The sequence below is a fragment of the Sceloporus undulatus genome, chromosome 1 (assembly GCF_019175285.1).
Source record: "Sceloporus undulatus isolate JIND9_A2432 ecotype Alabama chromosome 1, SceUnd_v1.1, whole genome shotgun sequence".
Lineage (NCBI taxonomy): Eukaryota > Metazoa > Chordata > Lepidosauria > Squamata > Phrynosomatidae > Sceloporus > Sceloporus undulatus.
Window position 1 is genome coordinate 354137932 of NC_056522.1, and position 23189 is coordinate 354161120.

The following is a 23189-nucleotide window of genomic DNA, read 5'->3' on the forward strand; positions in this document are numbered from 1 at the left end:
GAAAGAAAAACAGTTGAGGTCAATGGGCACAAATATGGTACCAGGCTTTGGCAGGCTTATTATTATTTTAATTGGCAGTCTTCCAAATTAGATATCTTGGAAAGCACGACTTTGTATCGCAATTTACACACTGCATAATGACTTTTGAAAAGGTATAAAAATATTTATCTCCCTGTTGCTTCCACAATATATACTTGCAGTACAATGGTTCAGAAGAGGTTTTTGGGGGGTTTAATGCAAGAATAGGCTGTGTGTTACACTGAACTTGCTTCACCCCCTTTACTGAACAACTATCCTGTGAGTATTTTGGTAGTTTTACATTGTTAAAACTGTGTGTCTGACCATAGTGTGGTAGATCATTTTAAATCTGAATAGCTAAAGCACAGAAGGTCACCAATTCTGCTATTTCAGTAGAAATAAAACTGAAATCTTCCACAGATGGAAAATTACAGCTTGTGTGGGTGTAGAAAAGCCTCTGCTTCACATTTTAAATCGGCAGCAAGCCAAGTACTCAGAGCCCTCCACCCCCCTTTAAGGAAAGGCCTTGTCTTTAGCATTGTAAAGTGCTTATCACAACACCACTCTTTTGCTTCAAGATTCTGTTTACACAAATCTTGTTTCCTCATTGTGCAAAAATAAATGACTGTTTTATCCCTCCCACTTAATTTATTGGACAATGCTTGATGCATGTGTTTTCAGTGCTTTGTACTCAGGTGAGGATGATGTACTGTTTAAAGTGTGTAGGGTTTATCTAGTACAGTATACAATTGATAACAGGCTTATACATGAAACTTCAAGATAAATTTTGAAAGCAATTTAGTTCTTTGATATGGTGTCAGTAGCATCACCGTGTGTGTGTGTGTGTGCAGGGGATGCAGGCCACACTGAGTGACACCCCAGAGGGGGGTGAGGCTCAGATGGCCCCCCGCCTCACCCCCAGTGCTTCTGGCCGGAAGGAATGGGGACTTCCGGCTGGAAGGGGTGGGACTTCTGGCCAAATGGGGCGGGATGTCTGGCCAGAAGGGGCATGCCTCTGCCCCTCCTTGCAACAGCCTGGTTTTCTGTGGCAGCGAGAAGGAGCCGGGCTAGCCTCTGATGCCTCCATGCCTCTCCTTGCCATGGCCCAGTTCTCTCTTGAGAGCCGGACCTAGCAAGGAGGGGTGTGGAGATGCACACAGCCAGCCCGGCTCCTTCCCAAGGCCCAGTTCTTCCTCAGGGGAGAACTGAGCCACCGGAAGGATCCAGGCTGGCCCATGGCCCTTGAGGAACAACCATGCCACAGGAAGGAAGGGCATGGAGGCACTTGCATTCATCCCAGCTCCTTCCCACAGCCTGGCTGCAGCAAGAAGGCATGGGGCATGCCCTTCTGGTTGGAAGTTCCACCCCTTCTGGCACTTGGTATGTCACTGTATGGTGTCACTGACATTATATACTTAACATTTCCAGCTGGCCTCCGTATAAATATGCATATGAATTTGCTTTTTGGGTGACATAGTTTGGTTGCCTCTCTCACACTATGTCTAAGGTCTCAGATAGCGGTCTTTCTTAGAAATGCTCTTTGAGTCCCCTTCCTTTGGTGATAGCATGAACTGGACCTTTAAGCTTGTATGTTCTGTGTCACAACAGTTTCTTAACACTAGTACAATGAGCCATCCACATTCTTGGGGTTAGGGGCACAGTGAAAGTGGGAAGATGGCAAATAAAAAAATACCAATTTCTTTTACCTGAGAGTAACACCTCTCTAGGAATTTTTGAGTCTTCTAGTGCAACTTTATGGTCAACATCCAACAAATCATGCTGGAGGATTACAAATGCCTAGAGAAGAATTTACTCTAGTAATATCTGAACAAGCAAGGATCTTAGACCACTTAATAAAATAATTTGTAGTTGGCCTACAAGTTCTGTGCTTGGCTACTTTAAACCACTATCCAGTGGCATCTAGCAGGGTGTGCAGACCACACTGGGTGACATCTGAGGATGGAGTGGTACACCTGGAGGGACTGGCATGGCTATTGGCTGAGTAAGAAATGGTGCTTTTCCGCCCACCCAGCAGCTGCACATGACTCTAAAAGGGCCCTCTGGAGTCTGCAGTGCCACTGGGGTGGGGTGGGGGGGGGCGGGCATGTCTTCAGGTTCTGGCGTGACTGCAGCCACACTAGACCCTGAAGGCCTTTCCGGGTGGCTGGCCAGGGGTAGGGCAAGGCTGTTGTTTCTCCACCACCGGGTGAAAACATCCTCAGCGACACCATTGCCACTATCCAGATTCTCAAAAAGTGTTGTGTCTTCCAACTGTATGTGTTCCCATGTGCCTCTATGATTCTGATTGGGGTCTAATAGTTGCTACTGTTGGAAATTAAAGAGATGGAAGTAAGTTTCGCTTGACCAGAAGAAATGCTTCTCTTGAGGCACAGTTAAGATGTGAAATTCAGTCATAGGATGTGTGAATGGCTACTACCTTAGATGGTGTTGAAAAATGGTTTAAGCAGATTTATCAGGACTACAACTGCATTGCATTATGGAGTATTCCTATTCTTAAGCGTAGTTGAATATGGCAAGAATTTTTTGCATACTGTATCTTTCTCTGTTAAATCTATGTATATACACTAGGATAGGTTTGTTTATATTATGGTGCTATTTATTTTCTAAAGATACTATCTTAAAAATACTTGGAATGCATTTAATAAGTTGCTTGCTGACATAGATGGCAGATTATCTTATTGCTAAACTATTGCTCAATTTATTTGACTTTAAAATTTGAGTATTGTCTTCTGTGTAGTTTCTCTTGTGTAATTCTTTATTACAGATTAAGGTGATTAGTTGGCACAATGCTTGTGATTCAGGTATTATTGTTTCAAACCATATTGTTCCAAAGCCCATTCAGATTAGAAGTTTCTTAATTCATGATGTAAAAATATTTTTTGCTGCACATAATTTACAAAATATGTAATTTATTAAAATAGTCTCAAAATTATGATGTATTATTGATCCATGATACTGTGAGAATAAATATATTCTACTGGAAGGTTAGAGGTAATACAGGCCCCATTCCCACTGGCCCATTTGCCCTGGGTGGAACTGGGCAGATCCGGGTCCCCCCTCCCAAACCTCTCTGCAAGCAAGTACCCACTATAATTTATCTTAATCGGGGTAATTTAACCCTGAATGCAATTGTAGCTCTTTGCAGAGAGTTCACATTTGCAGGTACTGGTTTAAAAGAAGGCTTCTTTGCTGTCAATCAAATTCAGTTCCTCTTTCGTCAAAGGTGACGTTTGCTACAACAATTGGGCAACCGGATGGGTGCTTCCCCTCCTTTTTTAAAAAAAAACTGGTGGCAGTGTGTGCATATTTTGTCAAATTTAAAAACCTCCAGGTGTGTGTGTGTGTGTGTGTGTTGTGTGTATTTGGGTCAGTACAGATTATGGATCTTCCTCTGCCTCCGTTTTCAACCCCAAAATGCAATTTAATGCCATTTCTGCATCCTCCCTCCTTGTGACCCCAGAATGCCTCATACACATACAAGGATGATGATGATGATGATGATGATGATAATAATAATAATAATAATAATAATAATAATACCAACAACAACAACAACAACAATAATAAATTCCTCACCTCGGAATGCCATCTCTGCATCCTTTGCTTTCCCTCAGCCATCCCAGAATTCTTTACAGACACATACAGTAGCAAAAGCATTCTGTATCAATTTGCCAAATTGAAAGAGAAACATTTGTAACATTCTCATTGTAGCATTCGCATATAAAAAATAATTTAGAAAAAATGCCTCTTGCAAAGTGAGGTGCCTGTGCTGGGAGCAAGCTAATGAAAGGGAAATGTAGAACAAGCAGACACATTCTATCTATATATGTATCTACGTGTAGAAGAAGTATTCCCATAGTCTGTCAAAATAAAAATACAAGAGAGAGAGAGAAAGCTGCCTGCGAGAGCGTAGGCATGTTCCATTCCCTGCCCTTCCTCTGACCTAATTCCTCCCCTGCACTTGACCCTTCTCCCTGCTTCTTCTTCCTCCTCCTTAATGATTCTGCTCTTCATGGCCCCTTCTTTCCCCCAGCTCCTTCTTCCTCCTCCTTTGATGAAGGGGAGGCATGTTCTGCCCTCCCTCTGACCTGAATCCCTCCCCTGAACTTGACCCAATCATGATCGGGGACAAGTTCATATTTGCTGGACTTGTTTTTTTCTCAAAAGATACAGCTTTTACTCCGCTTTCAAAAGACCTGTGCCAAGGGGCACTTGCCCCTGAACCGGTCTGAAAGCCTTGTTTTCGCTTGGGGAAGGATCAAGGCCAATATGAACTTCCCATCGTTAATCCGGGATCTGATCTGGGGTAAAAGGTAGTCTGAATGGCCCCACAGTTTCCTGCTGTAGCTGGATATTGCTTCTAAATTGAGTAAATTAATTACAGTGGTGGTTTGAGGAGGTCTTGTGATTCTGTAAATTGAGATATATTGAATATATTTAAAGGACATTCCACTGTAAATAAAATACTTTTGTTGTGGTTTATGATAGTATTTGTAGATATTTAAATATTTCTGTTCTAGATGTTTGTTATATAATTACAAAAATGTTTCTATGATTTCTAAATTTGAATGATGTAAAGAAAAAGATTTACGTACAGTTATGTTTAATCTCTGTGTTGAAAGTGATTTCACTGCAAAACATTTCAAAGTAAATGTATTTGTTTTTAACAAGTTCTGGCCAGGATATCCAAGGAACAAGTGTGGTTGCAAGTCTTCCAGTGCTGATGCGACAGAATCCTGCAGAGACATTAAGGAGAATTTTGCCAAAAGTTCGAGTAAGTGCAACATGCTTATTTTGAATGCTTTTTTTGTCTTCATTTTTAAATGATTCTCTCTCTCATCTTGTTCACGCTAATGAGACATCTCTCATTAATTTAATAGTAGTTTTAATAATTTAATAATAAGACTTTCAGTAAGGAAGACAGCAAAACAATATATCTTGTTCAGGTTAACCTCACCTCCCTGTATTAACAATTTATATATCGGAAACTTTTCATAACACACACACACATACAGTGTGCCCGCATCATACGCGGCTTGAGCATACGCGCTCAAGCTGTGGGGCTCGCGCGAGGTGGCGCGTCCCATTCAATTGAATGGGCGCGTGCGCCCGTTGCGCCCCGCGAGCTGCCGTGCTGCCGTGCACGAGCCCCGTTGTTTACAATGGGGCTTGAGCATAGGCGGAATTCGCCTTACATGGAGGGATCCGGAACGGATCCCCGCGTAAGGCGAGGGCCCACTGTGTATGTGTGTGTGTGTGTGTGTGTGTGTGTATATATATATATATTCAGGTTTTTGTGAATTAACCATATATACAAAGGCAAAGTTGCTTATATTCTATTTAGATGCATCTGTTCATTGCATGATACAAAGATAGTTTAATCTTTCTGAAAGTTCTCAGAATATAATTTCAACAGTGGTTTATCTGTGTGCAAGCCTATTTGTCCTATTGAAGTCAGGGGGTAGATTACAAAATAACACAGTTTTCACATATACAAAAGAGGAACTGACTGAGCAGGAATTGCAATCCCCCCAATGAGTATATGTCTAGAAGAGGTATCTTATATTGAACATGTTGAAATTCTACCAAAGGTTTTGTGGAAATTTACATTTCTTCTTCCAAGTCCTGATTCCCACCTAGGGAACCCTCTTCCTTCCTATTCAGCCATGCTACCTGTTTTCTGATATACAGTGGTACCTCGGGATACGAATTACCCAGCTTACGAATTTTTCGGGATACGAAAAAATCCCATAGGGATTTATTGTTTCGGGTTACGAACGTTTTTTCGGGTTACGAAAAAACGCCGGCGCTGTTTAAATGGAGCCGCGGCAGAGCCGCGGCTTTTTTCCCCATTAGCGCCTATGGCAATTCGGGTTACGAAGGTTTTTCGGGTTACGAAATTAGCCGCGGAACGAATTAATTTCGTACCCCGAGGCACCACTGTATGTCTTCTGTATATATATGTTGTGGGAATGTGGTGGCTCAAGTGGCTAAGACGCTGACTCTGATGGCTGCAAGATCAGCAGGTTGGCAGTTTGAGGCCCAGGTGCTGCATGATGGTGTGAGCTCCCATCACTAGTCCCAGCTTCTGCCAACCTAGTAGTTCGAAAGCATGCAAATCCAAGTAGATAAATAGGTGCCACTCTGTGGGAAGATAAACAGCATTCTGTGCAATCATGTTGACCACATGATCACAGAATAGTCTCTGACACGACTTGACAACCTTGTCAACGGGGAATACCTTTATCTTTTTATATATGTCATGACTGAAAGAGAGGTGCAGGTAGCTCTGGGCACTCAGTGTGTGAATCTTTAGCAGTAGTTCTCCATGCCAGCATTTGCATGAGTAACTGAACTCACCTGACTAGCAGAAAAACTGTAGAGATTAGTTTTTATTTTAGACCCAGCTATGTAGCATGCCTGTTCTAGTGACTGAATGATTGTTCCCATGTGCTTTTAACTTGCAGGATTGTTGCTATTGTTCACAAACAGTCACTGTATACAGTTCTACTAGAGTCTCTTGAGGGGAAAGGAGTGTGTATACCCACACTCATTGTGCTCTGTAGTTCCACCTATCTTCAGTGAAACATAAGCACTGGCTATTAGTTGCACCACTCCACCTTCTCTCATTTTCTTACCAACACCAAATGTACATCCAGGTTCAGGAACTTTGTTATCCAGCTGCTTTCTGAAAATAGATTTTTGTGGGTTTTTCGGGCTATGTGGCCATGTTCTAGAAGAGTTTCTTCCTGACGTTTCACCAGCATCTGTGGCTGGCATCTTCAGAGAATGCTTGCCTGGAAAGGAGTGGGGCCTGAGGCCTGCCATTAGCAACAGAACAATATAAATGTAAATCACTCCTGCCTTTCCAGGTCACACAATATACAGTATATACCCCACTCCTTTCCAGGCAAGCATTCTCTGAAGATGCCAGCCATAGATGCTGGTGAAACGTCAGGAAGAAACTCTTCTAGAACATGGCCACATAGCCCGAAAAACCCACAAAAATCTATGGATGCCGCCCATGAAAGCCTTCGACTTCACTCTGAAAATTTTTTCTCTTATCTTGAGAAAGCATTGTGAGGATGCTGAAGAAACTGTGTTGGTACTCCTGTTGATGGGACTGTGTGGGAGAGCTCTTTTATGCATTTCCCTCCTTTCCAGCTGTGTGTATTCTGTTCATCAAAGGAATTTAAGGGGATCTGAACTTCTGCTTGAAAGGTTTTGTAGAGATTGATAGCAGCAGAGTTATTGCAGGCTGTTGCAACTGATAATGCTGTGGTGGTATTATGTGTGATAATACACGGATCTGGGAACATGTTTCTGAGTACAATGGCTCCTACTCGCTCAGTTACTAATTGGAGAGCATTGATGGAATTTCCAGGAACTGTGTGTGTCATATTTATACTGTTTCAAAAATTGTCCATGTTGTATGCTTTCCCTTGCTCTCAAAACACTTTGCATGTGGCAGCAGTTCTGTTGGTACAGCAGATGTGTTTCTCTTTTGTTGTTGTTTTTAACTGTCCTTGAGTTGTCTCTGACTCAGGGTGACACTGTGGTAGAGGACTCTTTCCCTACTTCTCATGTGATATGAGCTCAGGACTGCATTGCCTATTTTCTCAGTCTTATTGTTCTGTCAAGAACCATTTAGATCAGAGGTGGGATTTGTGCAGTTCTCCAGATGCTGGTGAACTATGATCCTCAGCGTCCCAACTACCATAACCATTGGTAAAGAATGCTGGGAGTTGCAGTTCAACCATGTTAGGAGGACTACAGCAGTTTCCCCCATCAGGTGTTCTTTTAGTGTTTTATACAAACTTTCAGTTATACTTATATACTCGTGTATAAGTTGACCTCATGTATAAGTCGAGGGCAGTTTTTGGGCCAAAATCATGGATTTTGATATGACCTGTGGATAAGTCAAGGTTCAAACACTGGGATATGTTACAAAAGATCTAAAGGGAGAAACAAAGCACCATTTCCCTCCCTACTGCTCCCTCTCTGGACCTTTCTCAATGGTCACAGTCTTGGCATGGAAAATGGGGAAACAAACCTCACCATGCACACAAACATTCTCTCTCTCTCTCTCTCTCTTCCCTTCACTCCCAGGATTTCCAAGGTTCATAGCTTTCAAAATGGGGTACAAGCCTCAGCATACTCTCTCTCTCCCTTGCCTCACCAGCTGTTTGTTAGCTCTGGCTAGGAAGGAAGGCTAAGGCACATAGAGAGAGACAGGAGAGTGTGCCGGGACTTAAACAGGGAGGCAACCTCCCCCTGCCTCGGTCTCCCATGTCTCACCAGCTGTTTGTTAGCTCTGGTTTTTATTTTATTTTTTATTTATTAAAGTACTTATATCCCGCCCTTCAGCCCTAAAGGCTATCAGAGCAGTTTACAATTACAGTGGACCCTTGTTATATGCTTGGGTTTGGTTCCAAGATTCCTCGTGTATAACAAAATCCATGTATGCTCAAGTCCCATTAAATATAATGACATAGCAAAATGTGTCCCTTATAAAAAATAGAAAATCAAGGTTTGATGTTTGAAATTTATACTTTTTTTGAACATTTTAAAACAGTGTATGCTTGAATCCGTGCATAATAAAATCCGTGTATAAGAAGGGCCAACTGTATTATTTTTAATTAGATGGTTCCCTGCCCTCAAGCTTACAATCTAAAAAGACACAACACAAAAGGAGAAGGGAATGGCGGTGGGGAAGGGATCAGGCCCAGCAGTTCTTCTCTCCCTCTGAGGCCTGGATGTGATGGAAGGCAGATGTGATGGAAGGCTGAGGGATAAGACACACACACGCACAGAGGAGAGCACACACGGGGACTCAAATAGGGAGCTGTTTAAAGATCCCTGGCTGTGAAGGAAGGGTGGGCACTTCTTTTAGGAACTTTATAAGCAGTGTTAGCCTATTGCTATGTATATAAGTCGACCCATGATTTTGGAATCCATTTTGGGGCTTAAATTTCTCAACTTATAGTCGAGTATATACGGTATGTCTGACATCTACAGAAGCATTTAATCATTTGCTAATTTTTAGAGAAACGGCCTTCTAGTAAGGAAGCTGTAGGAGTTCTGTTGATAATTTGCTCCTTTTTAAGTGGCTGAATGTATGTGACATTTTAAATCCTGCTGATTGAACTTCTGGAACACATTGGAACATTTGTTTGTTGGTTCTTCTTTCATTTAATGTTTGAATAAAGTGGCAGTTTTCTAATTGAGTCTAATGCCTCTTTAATACTGATATTTCCAGCTTATTCTTATCGACCTCTTGTTTTCTTTCCCTGAATTATTTGATAAGACTTTAAAGGACAACCATAATATGACTGTGGAGGCTTTGGGGAAAAAGATTGAACAAAATGAAAAGAAGCAATAATTGTAAGTGCCTGCAAAAACTTCAGAGTATCATTTTTAATCATCTGAGCTAATCTTTTGCACATTATATGTTATCCTTATCCAGTGTGGTAATAGCAAAGTACTTTATAATAGCAAAGTACTTTATATGTTGTTTATATAAATGGCAGTATCAGTAGGAATCACTGACAGAAAAATGACAGTTCACTATGGTACACTTTTAGGACAGGGATATTTTTGACTGACTCCAAAGAAGGTAGAGGTTTTGAGAACCACTTGAATGTAAAGTTTCTACTCTTGAAGAAAACTTATTTATGTTAGGACTGACTGCCATTAGGCAGAACTGGTTGCCTTATCCGCAGATATTGGGTGACATGGAGAGGACAGCAGTGGCATCCTCTTACCAGCAGTGGCATCCCCTTACTTGTTGAGAGACAAAGCTATGTCTTCTAGACAACTAAAGCAACTTTCTGGAAAACATTCAAATTATATTGGCTTATATAGAGACAGTTTGGTCCTTGAGATTTTACTAAATTGAATTCAGGCTCGCTTGCTCAATCCCCCTCCTGCCTTCTTTTCTCTCCTTAGATAAAATAAGGGAACCCTCCTGTGCTTATCCATACAAGATAAAACAGTGCAATCCAATAAATATTTGGGACATTCTTTATTTTCTACATGTGTTTAGTCAAAGGACAGAAGAAGTGTGTAAGTGTGAGGCTTGCTTCACACCTTTCGCTTAATAGAATCTCAGGACAAAATGATATCTGAAAGGGTGATGTTGTGACTTCTGGGAATTTTTTTCTATTCTGAATGGAACAGTGCTGCCATTAGTGATATTGCTCAAAGTTTGAGAAAAGCTTGTAATTACTTGTTACTTGTAATTACTTATTTCTTTCCTTTTGTTGTTGGATTTTTCAGAACTGTGACTCCTTGCTTATTGTCTTTATTTAAATGTGTACCATATATACTCATCTGTAAGTAAAAAAATTTAAGCCCAAAAATAGGCTCCAAAATCCTAGGTAGACTTATATATGGGTCAGTATGGTAATACTTCTCCGTGAGCCTTGTGAAAGCTGTGGAGAAGGGAGGAAGGAGGGCAAAGAGAGAAATCGGAGATCTGAGTTCCTCTTTTTGCAAGTTGTGAGGAAGGGAGGGAAATCAGAGGTCCGAGTCCCCCCTTTTGCAAACCATCAGCCTTGCGGAAAGTTGTGGGGAAAGGAGGGAAATTGGAGGTCTGTGTCCCCCTTTTTGCAAGCCATCGGCCTTGGGGAAAGTTGTGGGGAAAGGAAAGAAATCGGAGGTCTGTGTCCCCCCTTTTGCAAGCCATCAGCCTTGGGGAAAGTTGTGAAAGGAGGGAAATTGAAGATGAGTGTCCACATTTTGCATTCCCAGACTGTGACCCTTGGGAGAGGTCCAGAGAGAGAGAAGGAGGGATCAAAATTGTGTTTCCCCCCCTTCCGTTTAGATCCTTTGTTACATGCCCCTGAGTTTGACCCTCAACTTATCCATGGGTCATATCAAAATCCATGATTTTGCCCCCGAACCTGCCCTTGACTTATACATGAGGTTGACTTATGCATGAGTATATATGGTAGATGATCTGTTCTGTAAGCTCTGTGTGTTTAACTAGCAATTATTTTAAAAATCTAGTTAAAATGGAATCCAAACTAGCTTGAAGCACAACACATTTTGGATGCTCTGGTCTTTTGCACCTTTATTAATGCACTGTAATTCTTTCAAAATATTCACAGTTATTTGGGAAGGAATTTCATAGTTCATGAGAAGTTTTATGAGAAAGCCATAGCTGAGTTGAAATGGTATTTAAGTCAAACAGTTTAAATGCATCTTAGAATAAAGTTTCTACTTCAGCCATGAGTATACTTGACTGTTTGATAATCCTGTGCTTGCTTTTTCACAACAATAAATTAACAAGTCATCTGCTGTGGAACATCTAGGTAATGGCTCATTCTTAGGCAGTGAGCAGCAAGTATGACGTTGAAAACTATGACTAATTTTGCTTCTCTTCCCTTGTAGATGGTACATCATTCTGTTATGGCTGTAGTCTTGTTGATATTATTTTGTAGTGTGGTATATTATGGGTGATGTTGGCTTTATCATGGATAAAGAATGGCAGAGTTATGCCTGCTTGTGTACTCGCCCTTCCATTCCTGATGAATCATGGAAGGACTGTGATGAAAAACTTGCAAGCTCCTTACTTCACAGTGGTGTTTCTGTTTTCCCTTGATAGCCAGGTATCCTTCTAAATATTGTTATCAATGTCAATCATTAAGAACTTTAAAGGCAGTTAAATTATTAATCAGTTTCTTTGGTTGGACTACAGTGTGCTCTTCTCTCAGCCTAGGAAGTTCAGAGACATTGCAAGGCTCAGAAGAAGCAGACAAAGAAAGTTTGAGACTCAAGCTGCCTAACTAGGTTCAAATGACAGAGAACAATTTAAAACCAAAATATGTCAAGTCCTGTACATGATCATTCATAAAGCAAAAGCAAGAATGAATTATGAAGCTAAAAGTGCTTTGAGAAAGTCAGGATATAATTAAATACAGCAGCTCCTCCCCTTACGCACGAGATCCGTTCCGGATCCTCCCGTGTATGGGGAAATCCACGTAAGCTCGCACTCCATTAAAAACAATGGACCACGTGCTCACAGCTCGGGGCAGTGCACAGCCCATGGGCCATGCGCCATTGCTTTGATTGGCGTACGGCTTTCGCGTAATCTGGAAGCCGAGTATATTGTGCCCATGTATGGCACAGGCGCACTGTATAACGATACTAACACTTTAGGTTCAGTTCAGAGTACTTTCCTAGACTCAGCTTCTACCCTTTAACTATTGGTCCCTTTATAAAATAGATCCTCTGGTATCATCTGTCCTTTCCACATATTCTGCTATTCTTCAGAAATCAGAAAATTGTGCCATTTATGCCATTCTTGCTTCTTTGCCCTCTAGCTGACTTTTCAGTACCAGGACCAAAGAGCAATTGCCAACTCAGAGGGACTGTCTGCTATTATAGAAGCATCAGACAATAGGGCCATCCTGGAATCAAGTCTGAATATAATGCATTATAAATCAGATCTGTAACACGCCACTTTTGTTTGTGTGTGTGTAATGAAACTGTAACAGTTTTCAGTTTGCAAAATAACATGACTATTTAAGCATTCTTTGGGGCAAAAATATTTTGATAGATATTTTGAAGACTTTGCCACCGCCCCTCCCCCCCAAAATGTTGGATCCTTTGCTTTCTTAATTCTGCTCCCGCCCCCGGGAGAGGACAATAATGAATTAAGAAACAGCAAAAAGAAATGGGTAACTTAGGTGGGGTGTAGGATTCTGCAACACATAACTCCAGAAAACTCCCTTTCTTTAAACAAGAATAACTACTTTCAAAAAGTAACTTTTCAAGATCTAACTGGTACTAACCTCTTGATATTTCCTTCAAGGTACATCCTTGGCAAATGTCATATTTCTCTAATGGACAAGCCATTCTGAATTCCATGATATTGCCAGCCAGCCAGCTGGTATGTGGGAGGAGTTTGGAAGGACACATTTATACAGATTTCTGTGAGCGAGCTAAATAGAAACTTTACTGACAAGAGGGTTTTGAGGCACTTGTGGTCCCTACCAACAGTGATAGCATTTCCTTGGTATTTGGGGTGAATTATTAGCTCAAAAAGATACCTGCATGAGCTGGGTAACTTAAGGGGATCTTTCCATAATACTGTATACCAGTATTACTGCAGAAGAACTCTGGTTTCAATGAATAACAGAGTTTATTTAGAAATGTGCAAAGGTGCAGGCAAACACACAAAACCAATCTCAGGAACCATACAAGGCTAACAGAAGCAAAGATGTACAAGGCTGGAAAACAAAACTTAGAGGGGGTGATAGTTACCAGTTCTGGAAAAGGGGTTCCATGGAAAATAAAGAGTGGCTCAGAAAGAGTCTGAAACAGAGAGTGAAGCTCCATTCTGTGATGTGAAACAGAGCCTCAGTCTGTAGCAGCAAATTGGCTATGTGTGTGGGAGATATTTATATCTTGTTTTGCACCCGCAAGGGGTACTTGAGATTCCCACATAGTGTAACAGAGACCTGATGGTTTTCTCATGGAATTGATAAAAGGAATCTGGAATGGCTGATAGCTTTAACTCTGGAGTGACAAAATATTGATTGGATTTGAGACAATCCAAGTAGTCAGACAGGAAGGGTGAATAGGGACACAGCCTGGGGTGAGGTATAGTTATGTTCTTTACCTGCTTTGTGATAGGACAGTCTCCATTGTAAGAGGATATGCAGAAAGCCTGGGGAAGGATAGAATAATCAGCAAACCCATTTACTTTTTATTTTAGTAACATCTAGGTCTTTCATATGTCTTCACGCCAGTATGCCTTTCCCATGTGAAATTTCCTAGTGTTCCAAAGGTCATCATGACTACTCAAAATCATGCCTGATGCTATCAAATATTTGATATCAAATACAGAACCATAGAGTTGGAAGAGACCATAGGGGCTGTCGAGTACAACCCCGTTGCCAAGCAGGAACATCAATTAGAGCACCCCAACAGATGACCATCCAGCCTCTGTTTTAAACCACCACCACACTCTGAGGCAGCATATTCCATTGTTGAACAGCTCTGATGATCAGGAAGTTCCTCTTGAGATTTAAGTGGAATCTCTTTTCCTGCAATTTGAATCCATTTCTCCTTGTCCTAGTCTCTGGAGCCTTTGGAAAAGAAACCCATTCCCTCTTCGATATGACATTGCTTCACATATTTAAAAATGTCCATTATGTCGCCTCTTAACCTTCTTTTCATCAGGCTAAGCATTCTCAGCTCCCTAAGTCTCTCCTCGTAAGGCTTGGCTTCCAGACCTTTCACCATTTTGGTTGCCCTTCTCTGAACACGTTCCAGATAATCAACATCCTTCATGAATTGAGGTACCCAGAAGTGGCACAGTATTCTAGGCCTGACCAAAGCAGAATACATTGGTACAATCACTTCCCTTGATCTAGACCAGGGGTAGGCAACCTTTTTGAGCCGGGGGCCGGGTTGCTGTCCCTCAGACAACTGGGGGGCCGAAGCCAAAAAATAAATAAATATTTTTTATTAAAAAAATTAAATATATAAATAAACCAGGACAAATGTAGGACAAAATTTTCAAATAGAAGACACTTTTTTTTTAAAAAAATGGAGGACACACAAAAAAAAATTGCTGATTTTTTAAAAAAATGTTAATATAAATGCATGTTTCTGAGGCTTCTATAGACAATTGCCCCCCAAAGGCCCCGGCGGCAATTGGCGGCAGGACCGGGCTGGGGCCGGTCCCAAGCCCTCGCCGGGCCGCATCCGGCCCGCGGGCCGCAGGTTGCCTACCCCTGATCTAGACACTATCTTCCTGTTGATGCAACCAAGAATTGTGTTGGCTTTCTTGGCTGCCACATCACGTTGCTGACTCATGTTCAGCTTGTGCTCTACTAAGACTCCTAAATCCTTTCAACAGGAACTGTTTTCTAGCCAGGTGTTTTCTAGCCAGGTTTTTTAGCCATTCTATATCTGTGCATTTCATTTTTTCTGCCCAAGCATAGTATCTTATATTTCTCCCTGTTGAAATTCATCTTGTTAGTTTTAGCCCAGCCCTGTGATCTGTTAAGGTCATTTTTAATTTTATCAACCACTCCCAGTTCGGTAATATCTGCAAATTTAATCAACATGCTCTCTACTTCTTAATCCAAGTAATTGATAAAAATGATGGACAGCACAGGGCCTAGTACAGATCTCTGTGGCACTCCACAAGTCATCTCACTCCAGGAGGAAGAGAAGCCATTGGTGAGCACCCTTTGGGTTTGGTCAGTCAGCCAATTAAAAATCCACCGAACAGCAGCACTGTCTAGGCCACATTTTATTAGTTTCTTTACAAGAATATCATGGGGAACTGTAACAAAACCCTTACTGAAATCAAGATATTCTACATTCACAGCATTCGCTTCATCTATCAAGCCTGTAACTCTATCAAAAAGGAGATCTGTCTGGCATGGTTTGTTTTTGAGAAACCCATGTTGACTCTTAGTGATGACAGCATTGTTTTATAAGTAATTACAAAGCTCCGTTTAATGATCTACTCTAGAATCTTTCCATATAAAAATATGAAACCCCATAACCAGGGGTGTAGGGTATGCTAACACTGTGCCTCACATAAATGGGTCTTATGCTTGTGCAGAGCCACCACCAGAATGTTGTAGAGTCAGGTAGTTAAAATGGGAATCCCACTTTGTCCTCTCTCCACACATATTCAGTTCTGTCAGCACTCCTCAGTTTCTCTCTGTTCACCATGAAAGTAATACCATATGGAATGATTCATATGAAATAGAAATCATTATTTACCTCTGCTTCTTACTATGCTTATTGATGTCATTAATTTTTCTGGCATAAGCTCTATAAGCCCTTTAGAGCAGACAGACCTTCCTATTGGGATTGACACAATTATTGAAACTACCACCATTGCAGATCATAATACCACTACCAGTATCAGAGTCACATTTGCTCACCTTACAAATTGGAACATCCTCCTGCTTCACCTCTGAGGATTCAGTGATTTTGCCTAGACCTCTACCTTCACCAACCATGTATTATGCACATTGTGTGACAAAGGCTGGGGCTGTAATCATAGAATCATAGAATCGTAGAGTTGGAAGAGACCACTAGGGCCATCCAGTCCAACCCCCTGCCATGCAGGAAATCCAAATCAAAGCATCCCTGACAGATGGCCATCCAGCCTCTGTTTAAAGACCTCCAAGGAAGGAGACTCTATCACCTTCCGAGGAAGTGCATTCCACTGTCGAACAGCCCTTACTGTCAGGAAATTCCTCCTAATGTTCAGGTGGAATCTCTTTTCCTGTAGTTTGGATCCATTGTTCCATGTCCTGTTCTCTGGAGCAGCAGAAAACAAGCTTGCTCCCTCCTCAATATGACATCCTTTCAAATATTTAAACAGGGCTATCATATCACCTCTTAACCTTCTTTTCTCTAGGCTAAACATCCCCAGCTCCCTAAGTCGTTCCTCATAGGGCATGGTTTCCAGACCCTTCACCATTTTTGTCGCCCTCCTTTGGGCACGCTCCAGTTTCTCAATGTCCTTTCTGAATTGTGGCGCCCAGAACTGGACACAATATTCTAGGTGGGGCCTGACCAAAGCAGAATACAGTGGCACTATTACTTCTCTTGATCTAGACACTATACTTCTATTGATGCAGCCTAAAATAGCATTGGCCTTTTTAGCTGCCGCATCACACTGTTCACTCATGTTCAACTTGTGGTCTACTTGGACTCCTAGATCCCTTTCACACGTAGTTTCATTCAGCCAGGTGTCACCCATCCTATATCTGTGCATTTTATTTTTCCGCCCTAAGTGCAGTACCTTACATTTCTCCGTGTTGAATTTCATTTTGTTAGCTTTGGCCCAGCTTTCTAGTCTATTCAGGTCATTTTGAATCTTGATCCTGTCCTCTGGGGTATTAACTATTCCCCCTAATTTGGTGTCATCTGCAAATTTGATAAGTATGCTCCCAATTCTGTCATCCAGGTCATTGATAAAGATGTTGAATAGCACCGGGCCCAGGACAGAGCCCTGTGGGACCCCACTGGTCACTTCTCTCCAGGATGAAAAGGAGCCATTGTTGAGCACCCTTTGGGTTCGGCTGGTCAACCAATTACAGATCCATTTAACAGTTTCTTTGTCTAGCCCACATTTTACAAGCTTGTTTGCAAGAATGTCATGGGAAACCTTGTCAAAGGCCTTACTGAAATCAAGATATACTATATCCACAGCATTCCCTTCATCTACCAAGCTGGTAATTTTATCAAAGAAAGAGATTAGATTTGTCTGGCATGACTTGTTTCTCTGGAACCCATGTTGACTTTTTGTGATTATGGCATTGCCTTCTAGATGTTCACAGACTCTCTGTTTAATGATCTGCTCCAGAATCTTTCCTGGTATTGATGTCAGACTAACTGGACGATAATTGTTGGGATCCTCTTTTTTCCCCTTTTTGAAGATGGGGACAACTGGAACTGTTTTAATTTGTGCCTTCATTATCTCCCTTTTCAGAAAGTCCCATCCGTCCTGAACTCCTTTATCTTTTAGTATTTCTGACCATGGAATCGCCCTCAATACTTCTCTAAGTTTACTGAAATCTGCTCTCCTAAAGTCTAGGATGCGTGTTTGACTATGCCTGGCTTCTCCTTTCCACTGTATTACAAACTCCAGGAGAACATGATCACTTCCACCTAATGATCCCACCACTTGCACCCCATTAACCAAGTCATCCTTGTTGGTTAGGATCAGGTCTAAAATAGCTGACCCTCTTGTTGCCTCTTCCACCTTTTGGACCATGAAATTGTCTTCCAGGCAAGTGAGGAATTTGCTAGCCCTTGAGGATTTTGCTGAGTTTGACTTCCAGCAAATATCAGGATAGTTGAAGTCGCCCATCACTACTACATCTCTCTTTTCTGACTGTGTGGTCATCTGTTCTAGAAAGATATCATCCAATTCCTCAGTCTGACTTGGGGGTCTGTAGTAGACTCCCATCATAACATCCTTGTTGTTTCCCTCCCCTTTAATTTTTATCCAGATGCTCTCCACCTGGCTTCCATGATTGATGTCAAGGATCTCTTCACTGGTGTAAATATCTCTGACATATAGTGCTATTCCTCCTCCTTTCCTGTTTGGCCTATTTCTCTTAATAAGGTTATACCCCTCTATTTCCACATTCCAATCATGAGACTCATCCCACCAGGTTTCAGTGATGCCTATTATATCATATTTGCTTTGTTGTACTAGGAGTTCGAGTTCATCTTGCTTATTTCCCATGCTCTGTGCATTAGTGTAGAGACATCGCAGACCATGGTTCCCTTTTACTTGCTGCCTGTGCAAGTTTTTTTGCCTCCCACTGTTGGGTCCTTGCACTGTTTTCCTTGTTTCCTCTATGTCAGTTTGACTATTTTCGCCATCCCTTTCGCCTTCCTTAATATTGTCTCCCTTCCCCTCGGAACTCAGTTTAAAGCTCTCCTGATCAAGTTCTTGAGACTGTTGGCAAAAACATTTCTTCCAACTGGCGTGAGATGCAACCCGTCTGTTGCAAGAAGTCCCTCCTCATGGAACCGCAGCCCATGATCGAAGAATCCAAATCCTTCTCGGCGGCACCATCTGCGAAGCCAGTTGTTCACATCTGCTATTTTCCTCTCCCTTCCTGGACCATGCCCTTCAACTGGCAGAAGAGACGAGATGACAACCTGTACATCCATTCCTTTCAGCTTCCTACCAAGCGCCTCGTAATCCCTTTTGATGTTCTGAATGCTGTGTCTTGCAGTATCATTAGTTCCCACGTGGACCAAAAAGAAGGGGTATTGGTCAGTAGGCTTGACCAGTCTTGTCAGCCTCTCTGTCACATCACGGATCTTTGCCCCTGGAAGACAACACACCTCTCGAGACATCTTGTCAGGCCTACAAATCACTGCTTCTGTACCCCTCAGCAAGGAGTCCCCCACTACGACCACACGCCTCCTCCAAGGCTTAGCAGTGACTGTTCCCTCGGATGGGACTCTCAGGCTCCCCTGCTCTGTCCCTGAAGTCTGTCCATGCTGCTCTTCTTCATCCTCCTTGATAAGGGAAAGAGCTTCGAATCGATTCTCTAGCTGCAAGCTCCCCGAACAATTCCTTCCTGGCTTACTTCTCTTTGTGACATTCCTCCAGCTGTCTGCCTCCTCTGTTTGGCAAGTGACCTCTTCCACCCTAGCATCTTCCTCTGTGTGGTACTCATCCAAGATGGTTAGTTCTATTGTGTCCAGGAAATCCTCTTGTTCCCTAATATGCTGAAGTGTAGCTACTCTGGACTCCAGCTGCTGCACTTTCTCCTCCAAGAGTGCTACCAACTTGCACTTGGTGCATGTGAAGTTCTCCACTTCTGTAGGCAAGAAGAGAAACATCCCACAAGAGTTGCAGGTGACTGCAGCAGATCCCTCGTTGTCCATACTGCAAAGTCTTTAGTAATGAATATAGCAGTCAATCTACTGGGAATACTTCTTTAAAGAAAAGTACTGGCTGCTATCTTACACTTAAAGGGAAGGTACTGTTTCAGTATCTGATTCTAACCTGATGCCACTTGAGCAGAGTTGTTGAGTTAAAGAAAACTAAAATTCTGGAAGGTGGTATATAAAGCTAGTCTGCTAGCTCCGCCTCCTTGTGACTCACAGATGTGACTCACAGAAGCTCCGCCCCTTCAGCAACGAGCACACGGTCTCAAGCACACAACACTATACTCAATACTATACTAGCTTCCATTCTGTGGACATTCTGTGGACATTTCTGAGGACATAAGGAGGCAGGCACATGGAATACCTGTCTTCTGTCACAGGTGGGCCTTTCAATATGAAGACAACAGCCCCAACAGGAAGGGTTCTCTAAGGATCTATATAACTTGTTGTCCATTGAGACATGAAAGAAAGGATCTGCAGTCATTTTACATATATCAAGGCACATGCTTCTGGATATTTCTTTTCTGGGGGCAGGGCCTGGCTTGGCCTGTCACTTTGGTGTAGGGACATGAAGTTTTAAACCTTTGCCCTCCATTGAATTTTATCCAGATGAGTTTCCCATCCTTACTATTTGCTTGGGAGGGGAATCACATTGGCACAAATTGAATTTCCCCCCACATGCAAATAATAGTATTGGGAAAGCAGAGTGGTCATCTGTGCCCTCACAATCCACCCTCGTGCTGACTTTTTCATGACCAATGCTGCACTCTCAATGGACCAAGGAACTAAGGAAAGAAGTAGCCCTAGCAGAACTGAATATATGTGGAGAGAGAATAGGCTGGGGCTCTGTCCAGGGTTACTCTGCTCTAGAATATTATGTTGGTAACTGTGCACAGGAAGAAGACCCATTTATGTGAAGGCACAGATGACCACATGAAGGAACACAGTTAAGGGTATGCAGCCTGTTCTCTATTTGAGAACACAGAAGATGCACTGGAAACTTTAAACTTGTCTCTGACTCACAGACCTCTTTCTTGGAATGTAGGAGTGAGTTCCACAGGTAGTTCTCTATATTTTGAGGGCTGGAGGTGAATTTTGGTGCTACATCAGGCAAAGCAAGTGACTAGAAACCAATTTAGATAAATTTACCTGTGGTTGGAGTGAATAAAGTTCCAGTTTAAGATGGTATAAACTCTTCTTTCTGCATTGAAGAATACCATTGTTGAGAAGCTAAATTCAGTAATCTTTAAGCCATACAAATGCATTGTTTGCCATCCACATTTGTGGAGGTTAGGGGCGCAAGACCCCCGCAAAAGTGGAAAAAACATGAATAAATGGGGGAAGGCAGGGAGAGGCATGCACGCACCCTTTCCAGCTGCTCCCGCCCTCCTGGTCTTTTTTCCCTGAGGGAAGAAGCCCAGGAAGGAGGAGGAGGAGGAGTGTGTGTGTGGACAAACTCACAAATAATCAAATCTGCGAATGTTAATCCTGCAAAAATGAAGGGCTGACTATATTGATAATACTGTGTTTGGTTTTGTTTTGGGAAAGCCTGAGTTAATTTCTTTGGAAAATCTATGAAATAAGGTTAGTTAGTATGTTTTACAATCATTTAGGCAGTTAGGAACAATGGCACTTTCTCTTTAAACATCAGTTTTTTCAAGAAAAAGCAGAATATTTTTTTTGTTTGAACCCTCCTTACTGATTTAATGAAACAGTATTTTGTATTAGCTTTAAAAAGCAAGGATGTTAAAGATAGCACTTTCATTTATAGTCATAAAGAAGTCACTATTGTTCTGTTTCATAGTGCTTCTGTAAAAGAAATTTAAGCTAATGTAAGTTTCAATAAACATCAAACTGGGTTTACAATGCATGCCCATTATTTTAATTGAGATTTGATTTGAAATATAATTTACACATACATGTATACTCTCAGAATAATAACAAGAGCAAACATCCCACAGTTAATGTTGCATGTTTTGTAGCAAGGATGTGTATTACTCAGTTCCTAAATTACATTGCACTTCTTAGGAGTTAGCAAAAGGACCACTGCATTTGTGATGGGTCCCTTAGAAGTTCAGTGCATATACAGGTATGTTAGGGTTTAATCTCATGTTGTGTTAACCCTCATCCACCTTAACAGGACACTAGTCTGCCTAGAGCAGGGGTTCCCAACCTGTGCTTCAAGGAGCCCTTAGGGCTCCGCGTGCACTTCACAGGTACTCTGCAGCCGCTCCAGGAAAATAAAAGAAATAAAAATTGAATGAAATTAAAGAATAAGAATGTATTCCTATATATACTACTAAACACCATTAACTTGTAAGACATAGTGTAGGGGCTCCACCATAGAAATAAGGGCTCCACGAGTCAAAAAGGTTGGGAACCCCTGCCCTAGAGACAATTTTTGTTGAAGACAAAAGTAAAAGTAGGCATTTTACAACATTTTTACTTGTAGAGTTCCAGACAGTATGCCTACATTTTCAGTTATTTCCTATGTGTAGATTTTTTAAAAACATACCAGAAATGGGTAGGACAAAAAGTGGCCCCACAAACCTTGGTCCCCTTCTCATTGGGATACCTTTTTTGTCCCAGTCAATGTATTGTACTGGGACAAAAAAGTCCCCTCCTATTTATCAGCACACCATGATGTTGGGAAGTGACATATTTGCGCTGTCAGGATTTGGGGTGCCACTGTCATAATAATTTAGGAAAATTTGTCTCTTCCCCTAACTCAAACCTAACTAACCCTCATCTTTAATATATCAAAATTCCAGAGAATGCCACTATATTTACTCAGTAATTTTTTCTGCATTTTCATCCCATGATTTGCTCTTGAGCACAAGTCCTCTTGTGGCATTCAGCCTGGATTGCTCCACCCAGTGCTGTTACTGTATTTGCATGTGTGTGTGTGTGTATGGGGGGGGGGGGGATCCAGTATGCTTCAGTTTGGCTTTCTCTCCCAAGTGAATAATAAAGATGGGGAACTGATCTGGATAAGATTCAGCAGAAAGTGCAGGTTTAAAGCCTCATGCCTCCACAACAAGGTCCTAGTCTGTGGCAGCCCCTTCTTAAAAGAAACATCCCAAAATATGAGCTTTGGTTTGCTAAAAACCCCTATGAGTCATAGTGCCAAAGCAGTCAGTATCCTTTCTTGTGGAAATATAATCAGATTATATTTGTAGAATAACTGCAGATTCTGTCTTTCTTGTCCCAAAAACTATCCAATTACAGTATATGAATCCTTGGAGAACCCTTTCTCTTGAGACTGTTGCAGTGCATTTAGCAACAGCAGCAGCAGCATTGTCTCCCACTTTTCTCTTTCTCTTTACAAAGTAGCTCTTACTCATTGGTACAGTCACAAAATATTTAATGGAATTCAGAGGTGCAGTGCTAGTGTGCATCCCTTAGTGACAAGCAAGAACAGGAGAAATTGTAAAGAAATTATTGTACTATATATTTCATCCGGTAAGATGCTAAAGATAGTTCTAAATTGTACCAAGGCATGTGGGCAGTTCGATAAGCACACCTAAACCTCCTTTCTTAAAGGCGAATAATTGTTTTTCCTCGCAGTTACATATTCGTATTTGTAATTCTGGGCTGACATTTTCCTACTGAGCTGTCATAGTGGTTCGTCATGCAAGGAGAAAATGACATTCACTTTCTGTTCATATAACAGCTGTGAGCAAAATCCTTAGGTCAGGTTGTTTTCTCTTGGATGTCAGATGTTTTAATTTTCTGCCATCAAAATCTAC

At 41.7% G+C, this 23189-nt stretch overlaps 1 protein-coding gene across 1 annotated transcript in view; it reads left to right on the forward strand.

Moving 5' to 3' along the window:
* The window catches only part of PPP4R4 (protein phosphatase 4 regulatory subunit 4), a 158858-nt gene that overhangs the window by 42976 nt on the left and 92693 nt on the right, over positions 1 to 23189 (forward strand). The window contains 1 exon segment of the mRNA XM_042454785.1: positions 4711 to 4813. Coding sequence (XP_042310719.1) covers positions 4711 to 4813 — 103 coding nt within the window.